Raw genomic sequence first — 17,417 nt, 5'->3', positions numbered from 1 at the left:
TTATTTTGTTAGCAGATGTGGACAAACTCTCTATGAAACAAGAATCTTTACAGCACTGGGCAATGGCACAATCCTGCAGTAAGACAAGCTCAGTTCAGGAATGGACGCTGGCCGCCTTGCACCATTCTGCTGTAATACCAAAAGGCTGAAATCTCGGGTGTTTTGAGCTCAGAGCTTCAGGAATGGAGAACCTTGCAGTATCCCTCACTGCCACTGTCCTCTTTGGGGCCAGTACAGGGGAAGTGCCTGAGTACAATCCGAAGGAGCCTGCCAGGGATCTATCACTCCACCTGCCCTAGCAGAGACAGGGCAAAAGCAGCTTCAGCTGCTCCTGAGATAAAGTACTACTTGACGTGAAACAAGAATAACTGTAGCATATCTGAGCTGCTGACTGGATTTTCTCTAACATCACTGATATCCAGTAACTGATGAACATGATGAATGCTAAGCTCTTTTCCAATTTGTCCTCCTCAAAAACAAACAAACAAAAAACCCCACTGTTTTTCAAAGAACATTACAGAGCTATCCTTCAAGCCAAGAAGGTTTAGTCTAGTAGTTTGCTGCTTCTCTCCTCAGTCTCTTCAGATGTCAGCACACCTTAACCCAAATCACAGTCCAGCACCAGACTTCTTTGCTTTATGGAGCAACTGGAACACAAATGTAGCCTCTAATGGGTAAGCACTCATGAACTACTTCCCAGCAATTCTCAAAAAAGGCAGCTTTCAGAGGTCACAAGGGAAAAAAAAAAAAAAAAAAAAAAAAGGAAGAGGAAGCAAAACCTGCCAGGATTAGAGCTCAGACACAGCAGTTGTTTATGAAGATTCCCTTGCTTAGCTGCTCAGTTACACAGCTGTTTTGACTGGTTACGAAAGTATTTTTCTCTTCTTTTTTTATGATCCCTTACCCTGATTACGGGAGCAGACCTCTTATTTTGGAGATTCTCCTGAAAATCCTGGGAATCCCACACTGGAAATGGCAGTTCTGGCAAGTGTTCCGAACAGCAAGACAGAGCGCTAGCTGCTTCTTGGAAAGCAAACAGAAGGAAGCAGGCTTCTTTACGAATCCAGAAAAATATTTGGGCAAGAAGAATAAAAAGCTAAATGGGCACAAAGTATGCAAGTGCAGATTCAGTTTTTCTGAGGGTACATCTACAAAGTGTAAGCCAAAGGACTTTCTTTACAACCTCCAACTGTAATAGTGATAACGGTGTGGCTGTGGTAGCAGATTGCCAAATCCCTCCCAAGACTCTGGACAAATGATCTTATGTGAGGTCTGTGAAGCTTTTCCCAGCTTCACATATTGTTGCCAGCCTGGTTAAATGTAAAATGGAATCAGGCATCTGTGCCCAGAACCCATTTACACCTCTGCATCCCCCATGAAAATACACCCTGCTAGTAGAACCACAGGTAGCTTCTGTTCATACTAAGGAAAAGCTGAGCAACGTCCACCTACTTATTTACATGTAAAGATACAGGTTTCTGGGTGAGATACCAAAAAGCCTGGCTCTCTCACTGTTTTACTGTTTCCACAGGTACCAGTTGGTGACAGCTGCAGTGTTGTACGAGTTAAACTGCTCTCATACCTTCTAACCAGGAAGGTTCTTTGACTGGATGCCGCAGACACATGGTCATTACCCTTTTAAAGCCTCACGTGTTATTAGCCTTACAATGCAACAGAAACATATCAGCTGCCTAATTTAGGAGGATGCTTTCTAAAAGCATCTCTTATTCAACTGGGGATAAATAATAGAAACAGACCAAGAATACAGCATTCCTTATTAAATGTCAAAAACTACAGAAGCAGAACTCTTACAGTTCTTAGCTGATCGTACCTTGATACCTTAGGGATGAAACAGGAATCACACACAACTACTTCATATTACTAGATGGATGGCACCAATAGGCCTTTATTTTCCTAGTGTGTTTCTACAGTTTCAGTAGTACAGAAACATTTTTACGTTTTTCCCACTTAAGTTGACACAGGTTTGGCTCTATCTTAGAGCTTATTCAGCTCTATTTGACTCATCTCTGGCTTGGTAAGACAATTGCTTAAGTTAACTCTGAAGTACGTGGACAGCTAGTGGGGTGGGAACTCCTCAGGCTTTACTCTCTACGTGTCTGCAGTAATGCAGGGTAAGTGACTCCGTACTTCAGTTTCTCCAAACTGTAATTATCTTCATAAAATACACCGGAGTCCACTACTGAGCAGGGAATCTTTGACTTGTGTCGTCATAGTGCTAAGAGAAGCCAACAGAGTACAACTGTCTATTTTACCCAAGCAGTGCATGGCAAGTAAAGGTAACAGAGACAGGAGAAGAGCCAAGGTCACAATGATTTGTTCTGAATGGGCACTGAAACACTAGGGATTGCACCCCCCAAGCCAACCTCAACTAGATGCCTATCAGAATTAGATTTGAATAAGCAGCAAGAAACCCTTCAAGTGCATAGAAGGGAGTTGAAGGGAGACCCACTCTAACATCCCACTCACACCCCTCAGCCTGTTGCATTCAATGTGTTTTGACATCTCTTGTAGATGTCACCAGCCCTCTGGAGAAATACTCCTTTCTACACTTCATTTCACACTTCATAGATCCCCAAAGAATTAGCCTGCCCTGGTAAGCAACAGAATTTCTTCTACTGTTGTTCCATTACCTCAGCAAACAGCACAGAGCACTAATACCAATTTTAGATTTACCAACTGTTGCTTTTCCTATCTGACCACTTCTCCCACTTGCAGCCTTACAACAGCCTATCCAAGACACTGAAAGTAACTTCAGAACTGCCCAAGGTGCAGAAAGCCAGCTGCTGCTTATCTAGAACCACAGAATATTTAGGTTGAAAGGGATCCGTAAGAGATTTCTAATACAACTCCTTACCCAAAGCAAGGTTAACTTCAAAACTGAAATTACTCTGCTCAGGGCCTTTACTGGCCAATTTCCAAGGGTGGAGATTCTGCAGCCCCTCTGGGCATCTGTTTGGTGCTCAAGGAAAAAAAAAATAAAAAACAGAACAAAAAAGAGAGTGACACTTCCAAAACGATGGTGCTAAGCAGACACTGATGTGCCAGTGATAACATAAAGGCAGCACAACACCTGGCTTCATAAAAGAGATTTCTCTAACTGTTAGCAGTGCCAGTAGGGCAGCTACTAACGCAGTGCAGCAGCTATTTGCACTGCTCACAGGATGCGAGAGATAAAAGCTTTTTCCCCCAGTGACTTCGCTTTGTTTCTGTGTATCTGGTATGTAGGCGAGGAGTTCTGCACCTGCATGAAAGCCGTGGAATCCATGACCTTGGCTTGCCTCGCTGGCAACTTTCCCTCTGCCTCTTGGTGGTGGTAATCATTCTTTTCTTTAGTCTGTGGAAAGGCGTGAAGACTTCAGGAAAGGTAGAGATAACATTGTTCTTCTATCTCAACTACATTCTTTGTCTCCTTTAAGAAGTCTCCTTATTTTAGGAAGCAAGACACTAAATCACTGCATCTGAGGGATCCTCAGGAACTAAACCATGTGAGAGGCCTTGGTATATGTACAGTGTGAATACACAGTCCAGATTCAGCCTTTATTTTATCTACAAATTCTGGTTGCATGATGTTCTGACTGGGAATGTTATTAGCATGTTATTCTCAATTCAGCATTGGTGGTCTCATCTAGAAAATACTTGGGCAGACAAAGATGTTTTGCATCGTTTCTAACGTGCCTCCAATTCCTAGCCAACGTGTTCTGTTATTCATAGCTAATGGGATGTTTTGTTTGTTTAAGATGCTTTATTACATAAAATGCCATGACCAGAAAAAAAAATATTACCTAAAGAAAGGAATTTGAAATTACTCTTTGACATCCCTCAGAAACCTCACCTCACCAGAAATTCTAGGGTTAGATAGCTGAGAGCTCTGTGTACAGTTTCATGAAAGTAGCACCTAACATCAGGCAATGACTGCATTATTTGGTAAACTAATAGATGGCTGAACAGCTAATGAGCAGTCTAACACACACTGGTAACATATAAGCACTCCAAGTCTTCTGCTAGTCAAAACCATCTCCTGCTGTAAACACAGATACGTAGACTCTTTGTTATACTTTTTGTTATATTTCCCCCAAGGCATCCTAAAAAGAGCTACTGCATAGAACTGAATGGACAAAACCAAGGAAGTCCCTGCTGTATTTTTCACTCATTCCTAAATCTTCTGTAACAGCTCATTAACCTCTGGGATCTCTGTTGTCTGCAGGTTGTGTGGATAACAGCCACTCTGCCTTATGTTGTACTATTTGTCTTGCTAATACATGGAATAACCCTGCCCGGTGCATACAACGGAATAAATGCATACCTGCACATAGACTTCAGAAGATTAAAAGAAGCCACAGTAAGTGTACTCTTCTGCTTTCGTTCCATGTTATTGTTAAACCTGTTACCCTTGTTATTAAAACTGAAATTATTAGAGCTAAGTTCTGAAGATATATAGCCACACTTACAGTTTTGCATAAGCACTAGCCTGCTGTCTCTGATAGCACAGCTTTCCAACGCTCTCCATAACAGGAGTATCTCAGCCTGAACCCAGATTATCCTGATTGCTAAAAAAACTGTACGAGGGCAATGTCAGGTGTGCCAGTCCCTTAAAAAGTCCATGCTTTGACTGTGCCCCCTGTAAGTTACAGTATTGTTTGCACATGGAAATTGAGTCACATAAAAATTCAGCTCTCCAAAGGCTCAGAGTTACCTCAAGCAAAAAAAAATCCTTTTTAAATCACTAGGCTAAACATTTACTTGGTAAACAAAATTCCAGGCCTATGAACACGGTAGTAAACATACTAAGCCAGGACCATCTCCGTTCATCATTGTCCTTCATATGAACAACAATCTCAACACTATGGTGCTCTTACCTTCCTATCAAAGGCAGTGTACATTTCACCATGTCATGTAACATTGCAAGATATTCTCATGAAATCCATCCAAACCAACCCAATTTGTGGAGTACTCTGGAACTAAGGATTGAGTTATTTCATCCTTTGTAAAGCAAGACCTATGAGTATAGGCATTACTCACAAAATCAGCGGCATTTCAGATCTACAAAGAACAGTGATGTGGTTAGTAGAGATAGATCGTACCATGGTTCTACTACAAAAACATCTCTGTCTTATAAACAACTCGTAGTATCTTTGTGGATAAGTCTCCAGACCATTCAAATAGATGCAAAACTGAAAAGCAAGGACACAGTTTTACAAGTATGACATGCATTCGTGAAAATTCGCAGCTTTCAGATATGCCTCTTTAGTCTGTACATCCTTGCACTACACGTTTCATATGCACATTCTAACTGGATCTTTCTAATTGTTCAGCAAAACCCACTTCAAACACTGGGCTGTGATCCCCCTTTGCCATCAAAGCAGCAGCCACCTCAGTTGCTCACATTTACGCACGTACATAAACAAATACAAAGACGTGAGGATGAACAAAGGAGCTGCTTAACTTTTTCTTATATGTTTTAAGTGCTGCTCAGAAAAAAACATCACATGTTCTGGACGTCCATGGAGCAGCGCCAGCTTGCATCAGCTCGGAGTCTAGGCCTCCATGCTCAGAGCTGCCTCTGGAAGGATACTTCTGTGCACTGCTGGTTCTTGGCTTAATGTTTCTGCAGCTGCTACTTGGCTGACCCTGAAGCTATTTGTTGCTAAGGCTACATTTTTCAGATTACTTTAATTTTTATTTTGTTTCTCTAGAATAATAAAAGTCAGAAGATCAATTATAAGAAGTTTCTCAACCTGCTTATCATGTCAGCCTTCCTCCTGCTCAGTACCTGGGCCACCTGCTGCTGCAATGGCTGCGTGTTTAATCTTTGTCTTCAGCCCCTACAGTTCCACGTCAGTGTCCCTGAATCTGATTTATTTCTTTCTCCCAAATGATTAATCTAACCAAAAAATGCCATAAGTCACAGTGATGACCTGCAGTGGGCTCTGCTAATGCTCTCATAAAACGCATTAGAGCATCCTGATCAATGTGAAAGGTCCCCCATATTTTCTAAGGGCACGTACTGCACAGCTCTGAACAAGCCCTAAGGCACCTCAGTTTTCAGAGATACTGTTCCACAAAGGGTCCCTCTTCCAAAGAAGGGAGAAGGAAGGCGCTGGCTCCTTCACACGCCTTAACAAGTCTTCTGAAGATTATGTAACATCTAGGGGTGCACACGTTTCCTCTCCACGCAGCACAGAAATTCTTTAAATCTACATATGTGAGAAAGAATAGACACAGAAGATATAATGGTATAAACAGCCACTCAAAAAACTAGAAGGATTGCTGACAACAAACTGTAAAATGTTTGTTTCTTCATTTTAATGCATATAAAAACCAGTATCTAACAATATATTAGATTGTGTATTAATCAGAAGATGTTCAGCTGAAGAGAACAGAGAATATGGACGTAAACGGCAGAAGAGCCAGCCCCACTGACCATTTCCCATCATGTTTTGTTACATCAAAGGGAATGCTTTGCATTTAATCTTAGTTCTAATGGAACTTCTGGTTTCTGCTCTTTTTTTCTTTATCTTCAACTTCCTAGGAGCTGATAAGGAAACAAATTATGAGCCAAGGCTCTTACTGAGCAGACACAGTCCAGGATCTTAGACTTAACAGATAGTTTAACATCCATGTAGCTCACTTGCTAGGCAGCAGGTGCTAAACCCTTACTTGAATCAACAGAATTTAGGCAGATACTTAACAGTGCTTGAATAGTAAGAGAGGGGAAGTATGAGTACAACTCCATTGGCAAGACACAGAAGAGCTAGAGAGCCACTAAAAACAAATGCCCTGTGATGGAAACGCACATTTATTTATAGTTCAGGCAATTTTATTTTTTTTTTAAATCGTGTACTTTAGCAACACAACATAAGTTTTGTGGGTTTTGGTGGTGGTGGTCGTGGGTTTCGTTTTTTAAAGAAAAAATATAGGAGGTTTTACATTCCTCTTGAACTCTTATACATATAAAACACACTTCAGAGAGTAAAGCCCTATTTGATCTCCACTTTTGTATGGAAACAAGGATGTAGCTGGGTATAAGAGGAATGAACAAGGAACACAGTTTACAGAATTGCACTGCTATTTAGTAAAAAAAAATCTGTGATCCTAAAATCTATTTGAACAGAAGCTTGAGAAAAAACATATCCACCTATCCAGTGGTTTACAGTAGATTCTCTACAACTTGTTGTTCAGTTCATCTTTCAAATCATTGTCAACTCTAATAGTTCTCTCCAAATCCTGAGTTCAATAAAGAGTTCAATCTTCAGCAAGCATGAGTCGAAAGCATCTACATTGAGGAAAAATAGATCACCAGTATAAATGCTTTCATACATCATGTTAAAATGGGTTAAATCTCCCTTTCTTTGGAGTAGACCAAACACGAAAAGCTTAGCATTACCATTCCAAGGCAGGTGGAGCTTGCACCTTAGATCCCTTAGATCTAAGATCCCTTAGAGCCTCTGCTGATGCATTGGGGTCTGATTTTACAGAGATGGATGGCAATAAAATCCAATGCTTATTGTAGCCTCAAGCACTTGGGAGATTTTGCCAAAGCTGAAGATACCATTTTAAGAAAAGTTGAGGATTATTCACACCATTGACTGTTACCCTTGTGGAATTTAGAATGAAGATGTTTATTTAAATAAATACTTCTGTGTAACAACTGAATAAATGAAACCCTCATTAACCAGGGAGGACTATTTTCAGGCTTCTGATTCAGCAGACCAGCACCGTGGCATCGTTCCTGACTGCTGTCTGCACATTGTGAGTGGATGTTGGGCTGGAGAGTCACTTTAGAAAATGTTACAGCATTGAAGAAGTTTTCCCTAGTGGCCAATTCTTAAAATGACTGAGCTGCGTCTAAACTGAAATTTAACAAAGTTTATCACAGGAATAACTCCTTCTCCAACTAAGGGGGAAAGAAGGTGACAAAGCTCGAATGGTTCTGTTCACAGCATGCAAGTCCTGCTTCAGCTTCTGAAGCAAGAAAGAATCGTATAAAGTGTAATTACAGTCCCATGAAGAAAGCTCTCTTATGGGAAAGAAAATGTCCTGTAACTCCTGACCTGCAAACTATTTTTAGGTTTTTGGTTGTGCATTCCAAACTAACTTGGAAAAAGAGCAAGTGGAAGTGTATTTCTGTCAGCCAGAAGAAAACTCGTGTAATCATTTCAGCACTCAACAGTTGCTCAGGAGTCCAGATCCAATCGGTATACCCCCCAGACGCAGCAGCACACATGCACTGCAGGCCTGTCCACCACTTTGGCCTTTCCCAGTTCCTGTTGAGTGATTTCAGCCCAGAAGCGTGCTCCATGCGACACTTCATGGGGGCTGCACAGCACTTACACTCCCACAACCACAAGTACTGATCATTTATTTTCAAAAGCCAGTTTTGCCTTGTGCCATTCTCTCATTTCCCTGCTGTATCTTTTGGACTGAACTGACCCTCTGACAATGTTGGTGTCATTATGCAGGTATGGATCGATGCAGCCACTCAGATATTTTACTCCTTAGGAGCCGGGTTCGGTGTTTTAATTGCATTTGCCAGTTACAATAAGTTTGACAACAACTGCTACAGGTAAGACAGCCTAAGCTTTCATTACTGCTTCAGAATGATGCTATTTTACTCGATAAATGCAGCTGGAATAAGCAATATCTTTTTATCTTCGGTCGTTTATTAATGATGGCCAGTCTTGCGTAGACATAGCAACCAACCAAAACTTGAAACAGTCTTACTGAAATTTTGGCAACAGGAACCTGCCAAGATATCTGCTGCGCTGCAAAACAGAATGGGATTAGGCTTAGACTTTAGACAGCTGTGTAAACTCTGCTTGTGTTTGCCTTTCAAAAGTACCGTTAAGAGCAACAGTGAACATGGGATGAAAGCTTATTGGTCCAGGAACTAAAAGCAGAAGGATTCCAGTTTTTAGAACTGTTTTTGTGCTTTGGGCTTACGTTTCTGATATTTTATGTTGAGCTCCAATTTAGGAATGTATTTTAAATCAAGTTGGTTTATAACTGTTTTGCTGAATCACCGCCATGGAAATTCAACCACAGCCGCTCTGCACCTTCTGAGAACTTCCAACTTCCAGAAGGTTTGTTAACATAACGCTTTGGAATGAAAACACTTTTTTTTTTTTTTTTTAATTTCCCATGAAATATAAATTCAGAAAGTAAATGTAGTATAAATACATTGTGAACTGATGGATAGCAAAAATGTTCCAGTGAAAAGATGCAAGAAAACATTTAGATTTGAGCAGCTTTAAATGGATCAAAAGCCAAAATCCTTGAATACTTCCTTCCACTGACTTGAGAGAACTTTGTACTCAACACAGAATGACTGCAGAGCCTCTGATTATTCACAGTAGGTGATGTTACTGGGTTTGAGAACTTAGAATGCTAACCCCAGCAATCTTCCAAAATAACATTTATTGTCTTCTGCAGATTTTGCATTAACCTGATATAGCAGCTTCCTGTATAAATGTTTCCTCAGTCTATATCCTCAGTAATTTTGCTCCAAAATGAAAAAAATACACTTGAAATCAAGAAAACGCCACAGACTATATGTGAAATGGTATTATTTAGTTCTTAGTTTACTGTATTTGTGCAGTGTTGCTTCACAAGACTTGCCCTCCCTGTAAGGCAAACTCTTCAGGGTTTTCAGATTGTGGCAGTATCCAGAGGAGGGTAAAGTTTGGCGTATGGCACCTGTGGTTTTGGGTAGTAGAAACGATGAAAGGAAACATGCTTACTCTCTTTAAGCCAATTTGGCTTAAAAGGTTGTATTATGTAAAACGTGCATTTACAGTAACATTTGTAGAGACTGATAAAGTAGTATTTTTTTTTTTTTCTGAAAAGCTGAGCCAGCTTCATAGATGAAGGAACCTCAGTACTGATTAATGTGTCATCCACTGCCATTACTGTGAATGGCTGCGCAGCTTGCTAAAACCACTCCTGGACCTATCTGAAAATATTCCTGAACACCTACTCATGTGAATTGCTCCTGACTAGTGTAAATACTCCTTAGTGAGGCTCTTTCTCTACAAGCCACTTCTTTGCTATGTTATGGGTACCAGGTTGATGACATCATTCCTTGATACCTTCATATAATTTTGTTCATCTTCTTTTTGAGCAGAATTTAGTTTTAAAGCAAATCAGTGAACAGAAGTAGGTCCTTTCCTAACGCAGTACGCTGATACGAGCTTTTGATCATCAGGATAACTGCAGAAATAGCATTTTCACAAGAATCTTCCTATCACTATAACAATCCCCACCCTAATGCTCTTGTTTTAACCGGGCTGTTCTTCTTTCCATCACTAGGGATGCTTTGCTGACTAGTACTATTAACTGTGTCACAAGCTTCATCTCAGGATTTGCAATTTTCTCCATATTGGGCTACATGGCTCATGAGCACAAAGTTAAAATTGAGGATGTAGCCACTGAAGGTAAGAAGCAAGTTTTACACTACTTTTACTCCTTTTCATTCATCATTTCCTTGCAAATATGCTTATATTTGTTTCAAACAACTGTTAAAAATTTCATGGAAGTGACACGAATAAAATTCCTTGGAACTCAAACTACGTAAGAGGGCCACGCTAAAATGTGAACTGTAAATTATATTGATTCATCTCAGCTCTTCTGACTCGAGATTCCCCAGCATCGTGCCCTGCACAAGTTCAGCCTCTGCAGCAAACAGGCGTTTACCACTGCCTAGTATCCTGGGGACGTGTTGCTTTTCAGTGCCATAGTTAACTGTTTTGAATGCTCCTGGGGAGCCCAGCTGTAGTCCTTTCACTGGTAACAGGTGACCTGTGCTTTCAGTTCCTGTATCTCCCTTATCACATCCAAGAATTCTACTGCCAAACAGCAGAGTCCCTATCCACAGGGATCTTTCTTTACTACATAGCTGAAAAACAGCTAGAAAGATCATGAATACCATAAAAGATTATTTAAAGTGCAAAAGGATGTTATAGATTTTATATGCAAAACTTTCATGAGTACATTATTAAAGTATTTTGGGTGTATTTTTGGTATAATGCAATTTTCGTTCTAACAGCTACTCAGTGTGATGTGGACTGATGTAGGAGTCAACTTAGTCATAATCTATCTTATTAAAATACACACTTCTGTGAAACACCTTTCAGTATTACTTCTACTTTTCTATTTTAGGAGCTGGTTTAGTCTTCATCCTCTATCCAGAGGCAATTTCAACTCTTTCAGGATCTACGTTTTGGGCTGTGGTATTCTTCATCATGCTTCTTACCCTTGGCATCGACAGTTCTGTGAGTAGTTTTTCTTTCTAACTTTGACACTTTTCCTCGAGTGTTGCAAAATATAACTGGAGAAGTGTCAGCCTTAAATAAGGGTTTTGTTGCACTTCAAATAAACATTCTGTACACTCCCTGAATCTGTTTTCAGTCACAGCCAACATACCAACAGCGTTACTCCTTGCAGTGTATTTAATTAAAGACTCACAATATTTAAGAGGTTTAGGAAGAGATCAAATAATTTACAAGCCAGCAAACAATTACTCACCTCTTCTTTTTTATGACCTTAGGGAGGGGCTGTTCATCAACTTTTATTATTATTCCAAGGTATGACCCAACACCACTGCTATGAACAATTACTACTAGGAACCTGTGATAAGATTTCGGACCCAGCTTGCAAAACACAAGCCGCAGTACAGCACTCAGTAGAGGGGTTTTTAGAAGAGATTTTCACATGTGCTGAAATTCATTAATCTGTTCAAGATAATGTCTGATGATAGCCTGGCTTTTTTTCTTTTTTCCTACAGATAGTGAGAGTGAATTTCCTGTAAATTTAATTTAATAATTGCATCAGAATATTTCCATAGTAGTTTGATATTATATTACAATATAATTCCTAACTATACAAAATGAAGACTGGGAAATACTGAAACACCTCTGTTTTCACAATAAGGACGTAACAATTAAGAATGAGCAGTGCTGTGCTTCTCTCTGCAGCTAAACTCAGTATTAAGCTTGGCTTTCTGGCTGTTATTCAACACTAAAGGAGTGCATCTGGTATTTCTAGTGTGATGACTTGGTTTGTACCATGACATTCAGGATCACAGAAACTTCAGCCCTACAGAAAATATCCCAATGTCCCATAACAACACTTGCACTGCTTTGTTCTTGCCAAAGAGGTGAAGACATCCCATTATATTTAGCTTAAAAGTTTATTAATTTGGGGGAAAAACAAACAGGATCTTTGAAGAATAGTCAACAATGAACACTCATCATTTTTGATAGCGTGGGGGGTTCTGTCTAAGGCACAAAGCACTGCAGTTCTGAACATGCAGAGCTGATCTAGGAATTTACTGCTGGAAGTGACAAGTTCATTTTCAAGGACAAGAAAGGCAAAGAATGAACTCGCATAGAAAAGAGCAAAACTATGATGAGATTACAGAAGAAATCCATGATAATCATTGGCAAATAGCTGAATGAGATCTTATAAAGTGAGATCTGAGTTGTAAATGTCAGATTCCGGTCTAAATGTTTCTCAAGTGTGTGGATTTGAGAATTCCAGCTCAGGCTCAATGAAGTTTATCTTAACCTACACACTAAAATCTCCTTTCCTCTTTAAAAGTTTAAGGCAAGATTGCAACTGGTTTTGTAGCTTGGACATTTTTCAACTATAAGCAAGCATGAAAGAAAGGAAAGCTTCAGCACAGTGGAAGGACATGAATGACCAGTAGAAACAGGGCAGTATTGAGAAAAATGCACATAAGAGTTTAGAGTCAAGACTATTACCTGCACAACAGTAGTAAATTCAAGCAATGTTTAGAAACATTTGGGTGACAAAGACAAGGATTTAGATTGCAGAACACACTCTTCCTACAAGTGGAGAAAACTGTTTCTTGGGGAGATAATTAAAATACTAGATGCTGAAAACCTGTGGCCAAGTTAGCTGTGTCTTCCTAACAAACAGGTTGAGTAGAGAAGGAAGAGGAGGGATTTGCTTGTTCATACTTTGCTCTTTTTTTTTAATCATTTACCTAAGATAACTGGAGTCACGCAGTATCTGTTATGGGTGGTCTTCTCAACTCTCCCCCCACTTGACTGATCAAGCCCCTGAAGGGAAAATTAATTTTTTTAAACCTAAAAATCAAATAAGCCCAAGAGTAAAGACGAAGAATTACATACGACCACTTGTATTCATGTGCATAAACCTGCACAGGCACAGAAATGCAGACATCTATACAAAAATGTAGCTGTCCAAATGTTTAAGGAAAGAGAAATCCAATCACGTAAGCTTCAGCAAGCAACAATGAAAAGGACAGGAAATGGAAGAAATGTTTGCAAACACTTTTTGGAGTATATATCTAGCTTGATACGGGGAATTAACCAGTGGAATAAACAGTGGCACATTAAGAATTGGTTCTCAGCCAAAATCATCCAGACCATCTCTTTCCACTTCAACTTCTCCACTCTCATTAAAGTGTCAACACAGTAACAACATCTGAGCCCAGCAAGCAGTGGCTGGGCTTAACAGCACAGCGCTCCATTGTGCCCCCCATTCCCTCCCCGCGAACAGTAAGCACAAGCCCACGCTACGATTTGTGACCTTAGTTGTGAGCATTAGTTACCTTTAATAAAAAGTGCTCCACCGTCCCCAGCAACTTGGCTTTGAGTGGAATCATTCATATTCCATAGAGAAAACTCTGCTGCTGTTTGAACCAGAAATGCTCATTTCATCAGATTGTTATAGGAAAGAGACACAATATGTCAGCACAGACTAACTCTCACATGGCACCAAGCACTCCAGGTTTTGCTATGATCTTTCAGCATCATGAAAAGCATTACCAAGTTTATTTACAAACAAACTTATCATGACAGGACACTGGGATTCATTCCCCCATGACTTTTTGGTTGAGAAGAATGCTTTCATTAGTAGAAAGAAATTAAAATTCATAGTAACCTATATATATATATAATTCAGCAATTTCCATGGAAATTTGGAAAGTGCATTTCCTACATTAAAATACAACAAAACCAAATCAAAGCTAATATTCAGAATTTAATTCTACACAGGAATAAATTCTACAAAGAAACAAAAATTCTTTCATGCTGTCAACAGAAAAACGACATGAAGCTTGCTATGCAGTGAGGCTTCCAGGTCTGTAAAGATTTCTATCAAACTGGAGGTGGTTAACCCATGGCTAACCTGAATCTTTGTTCAGTAGATCTTCCCTGGGTGTGTGTGAAGTACGGTGTCTCTCTTTATACCTAAAGTCTCTTAGAGAGTTAAATTACTTCTGATAAGACTTCTTCCCGGATTTTATATGAATGAATGTTATCTTTCCCAACATACTGCCTTACTATCTCTCTGTCCTGGTGAGGCAGCAGAGGATACAGCAGTCAAACCACCATGGCTCTAGATGGCCAAATCCCTGCCTCAGTTCTGTACCAGGGGACAATCAGTTGTACCTCTGAACACGTACAGCTGAAATGTCAGCAGCCATGCAGTGGTTGGGAATGAATTACACAAGCTGCCTATATCCTTTGCTCTGTATGTAGAATATGTCAGCACGGTTTAATGAGAACTCCTGCCTTCCCTTCCTCAGATGGGCGGAATGGAGGCTGTCATCACTGGCTTGGCGGACGACTTCCAAATTCTGAAGCAGCACAGAAAGCTCTTCACCTTTGGTGTGTCATTTGGCACTTTCCTACTTGCCCTTTTTTGCATTACCAATGTAAGTACAACAAAAATTTCCATCACAAATACCTTTAAAATGCAGTTAACCTCATCAGCTGGAAATATCAAGGGGCTCAGGTGGCTCTTTTGGTTATAGAGAAATTTTAATTCTTAAACAACCTTATGGTCAGAATGTTACTTTCAGTCTTACCTACACGATGCTTCTCTGCTCTTTTTGGACAAGTTTATTAGCTACCATCTGAACCTACAAGCCTCTGTTTCAAAGAACTGTTTGTGTTCTTAGTGTTGGGGAAAGGTCATATTAAACAGAATTATGTTGAATACTTATTCCTCTGTGAGGAACTAAGGATTTTGCATGACCAGTCCATCAGACATCTGGCTATTTTCTTTGTGAAGAAAATAAAAAGCCTTTGCTTCAAGCGAAGGGACTTTAGAAAAATGATCTCCTCCCCTCATGTGTTTCTTAATGTTCCTAGATCTGATTTCTTATTCTGAACATCATAAAATGACACATAACTTACCCTGAACATCTAGTAAGCTGTTTTTTCACACCACCACTACCCTGAGATTTCTTCATCCTGAATGATTTGCCTCACCAGGCTTTTGACAACTAACTGAAGGATGAGAACCACAGTCTACTAGGTTGGATGTCCTGCAGTAAGAGAACCTTCTGATTTTTGCCAAAAAGCAAGAATTTCTGTAAGCAAAGATATCAAAACTGCCAGAAAACAAGGAAAACATGAGGTAGCCGCAATGAAAATAGATGTGCTAAATCTCTCTCCCTCCCTAGAAATGGTTTCCAGACATATTGAGGTTACTGAAATGGCATTAATTTAAGATAACAAAGCTCTACGTACACCAGAAGACTACCCCAATAATTTTACCCTCATTTTCTCAAACTGGAAAATATTGGAGACACTAAAAATACGTGCATTTCAAGTTTGTCCTTTTAAAGCCACGCCATCTCCATTGTTACCTAAAGACCTCAACATGCCCCTTCTTCATCCTCAGTTTTGATTGGAAAAAAAAATTTTTAAGTGCAATATCAGAACAACCTCAGTGGGTAAGAACCGAGGTGCCGATGGGTGCGATCCCAGTGCCTTCAGGCAGGCTGACGCGGTTCCAGCCAGCAGCCTGGCTGCAGCTTTCACATAACGGCACCTGTTTGGAATGAAGTCCCCCCAGCAGCTGGAATGCACTGAACTGCCCGTGCTCAACCAGATGTCCGGGTTCACGTGGCCGGAGAACATTTCTAATGTGCGCAAGTTACGAAGAAAGCCCCTTGTGATACCATCACATTAAATTGATTGATTTTGTGCTCTGAAAACTTGAGGCTGTATTTTCAAAACAAGTCTCTTACAAAAGCATACTTGTTGTTCGCTTCGCTAAGTTTTGATAGTGAAGGCATCCATTTAGAGCAGGTGTAGAACAAAAACAAGAGGTCAGGCCGAAATGCCATTGGATAAACAACATTTTCTTTCTCACACAACAACCCAAGTTCATTCAGTTTCCAGACAAGTCCCCACAGAATTAAAAACCTAGACAAAGCCTAAGCAGTGGTCTCTCCCATCTTGCAAATATGCACAGCTGTTTTGGAAAACCATGGTTTTAAACCAGGGAAAAAAGAAAACTGCAGAGCTTAAAACCACCTAAACAGCACACATGCTATTTATCCCATTGGGAATAGCATAGAAAAAATTCCTTTGTTCCCTCCCCTTCTGAACAGGCCTAGGCAAATTGAGTGTGGTTGTGAAAAAAAAGGATTTTAACTGAAATGCGCTGCAAATGCAAACATTTTTGTTGTTTACATGTGAAAAGCGTGGCTTGAAACACTTAATTCAGTTTCATTTTGAAACAAGTAAACAAACCATGCTTCTCCATTCCTCTGTAGCCTTCCATTGCCACAGAAAATACGGAGTGCTGAGAGCGCTCCTTAATCACACGGAGGTTTCTGTTTCCTCTTTCAGTTAGGGCAGGTGAAAAAGATTTGCCACCCTTCTGAAGAGCCTGGTTCCACTGTTTTGTGTGTACGTACAAACGTGTGTCTGCAGCACCAGTTCCGTATTAAAAGACTTGGGTAAAGCGATTTCAAGCGAAGCAGATTTCTGGTAACCTGATGCTGAACTGCTGACATGACTCCACTTCTAACTTGTTTCTGTTGCATCTCTCAACTCCCCCACGCTAGGGTGGAATTTACGTGCTCACACTGCTGGACACATTTGCAGCTGGGACGTCCATACTGTTTGCTGTTTTAATGGAGGCAATTGGAGTTTCCTGGTTTTATGGTAAGCAATTCCCTTCACACCTGCAGAGACTTTGATACTCAGAGTGAGCTTGTGGCAGGCTCCCACATTGTCTTAAGGGGATTTAGTGCGGCACTGTATACACGAAGGCATGACAGGATGGGTTTTATGCAACAATTTTCACCTGATTTACAAATAGGGACGGGAATGCAGATGTTCAGTGCGCTAAATTTTGAAACTCCACCTAAATCCAAAGGAAATCACCTTGTGAAGGCTACTACAACAAAGTGAGAATGCAACCTCTCCTGGCAGTATTCTGTATCTGTTAAGGCAGACCATGGCTTGCAGTAGCATGCTTATATCTCATGCTTTCAAAGCAGATTAGATTAAATACAGATTCCCCCTGTTCCTGCTATCCACAATTTCCCCAGGGCCAACCCCAAGCCCCCAGGGCAATACTAACAAAGGTCGTTTGTCTTAAACTTGTAA

General features: G+C 40.3%; 1 protein-coding gene across 1 annotated transcript in view; it reads left to right on the top strand.

Moving 5' to 3' along the window:
• SLC6A2 (solute carrier family 6 member 2) overlaps positions 1-17,417 on the top strand; it is a 65,497-nt gene that overhangs the window by 33,279 nt on the left and 14,801 nt on the right. Inside the window, exons 4-10 of the mRNA XM_084294792.1 lie at positions 3,247-3,385; positions 4,226-4,360; positions 8,481-8,584; positions 10,327-10,451; positions 11,176-11,288; positions 14,594-14,722; positions 16,871-16,970. Coding sequence (XP_084150918.1) covers positions 3,247-3,385; positions 4,226-4,360; positions 8,481-8,584; positions 10,327-10,451; positions 11,176-11,288; positions 14,594-14,722; positions 16,871-16,970 — 845 coding nt within the window. The remainder of the gene's footprint in view (positions 1-3,246; positions 3,386-4,225; positions 4,361-8,480; positions 8,585-10,326; positions 10,452-11,175; positions 11,289-14,593; positions 14,723-16,870; positions 16,971-17,417) is intronic.

Source organism: Netta rufina, assembly GCF_964035555.1.
Source record: "Netta rufina genome assembly, chromosome: 13".
Lineage (NCBI taxonomy): Eukaryota > Metazoa > Chordata > Aves > Anseriformes > Anatidae > Netta > Netta rufina.
Note: the sequence above shows the minus strand (reverse complement) of the source record. Positions and strands in the feature narration are given on the sequence as shown.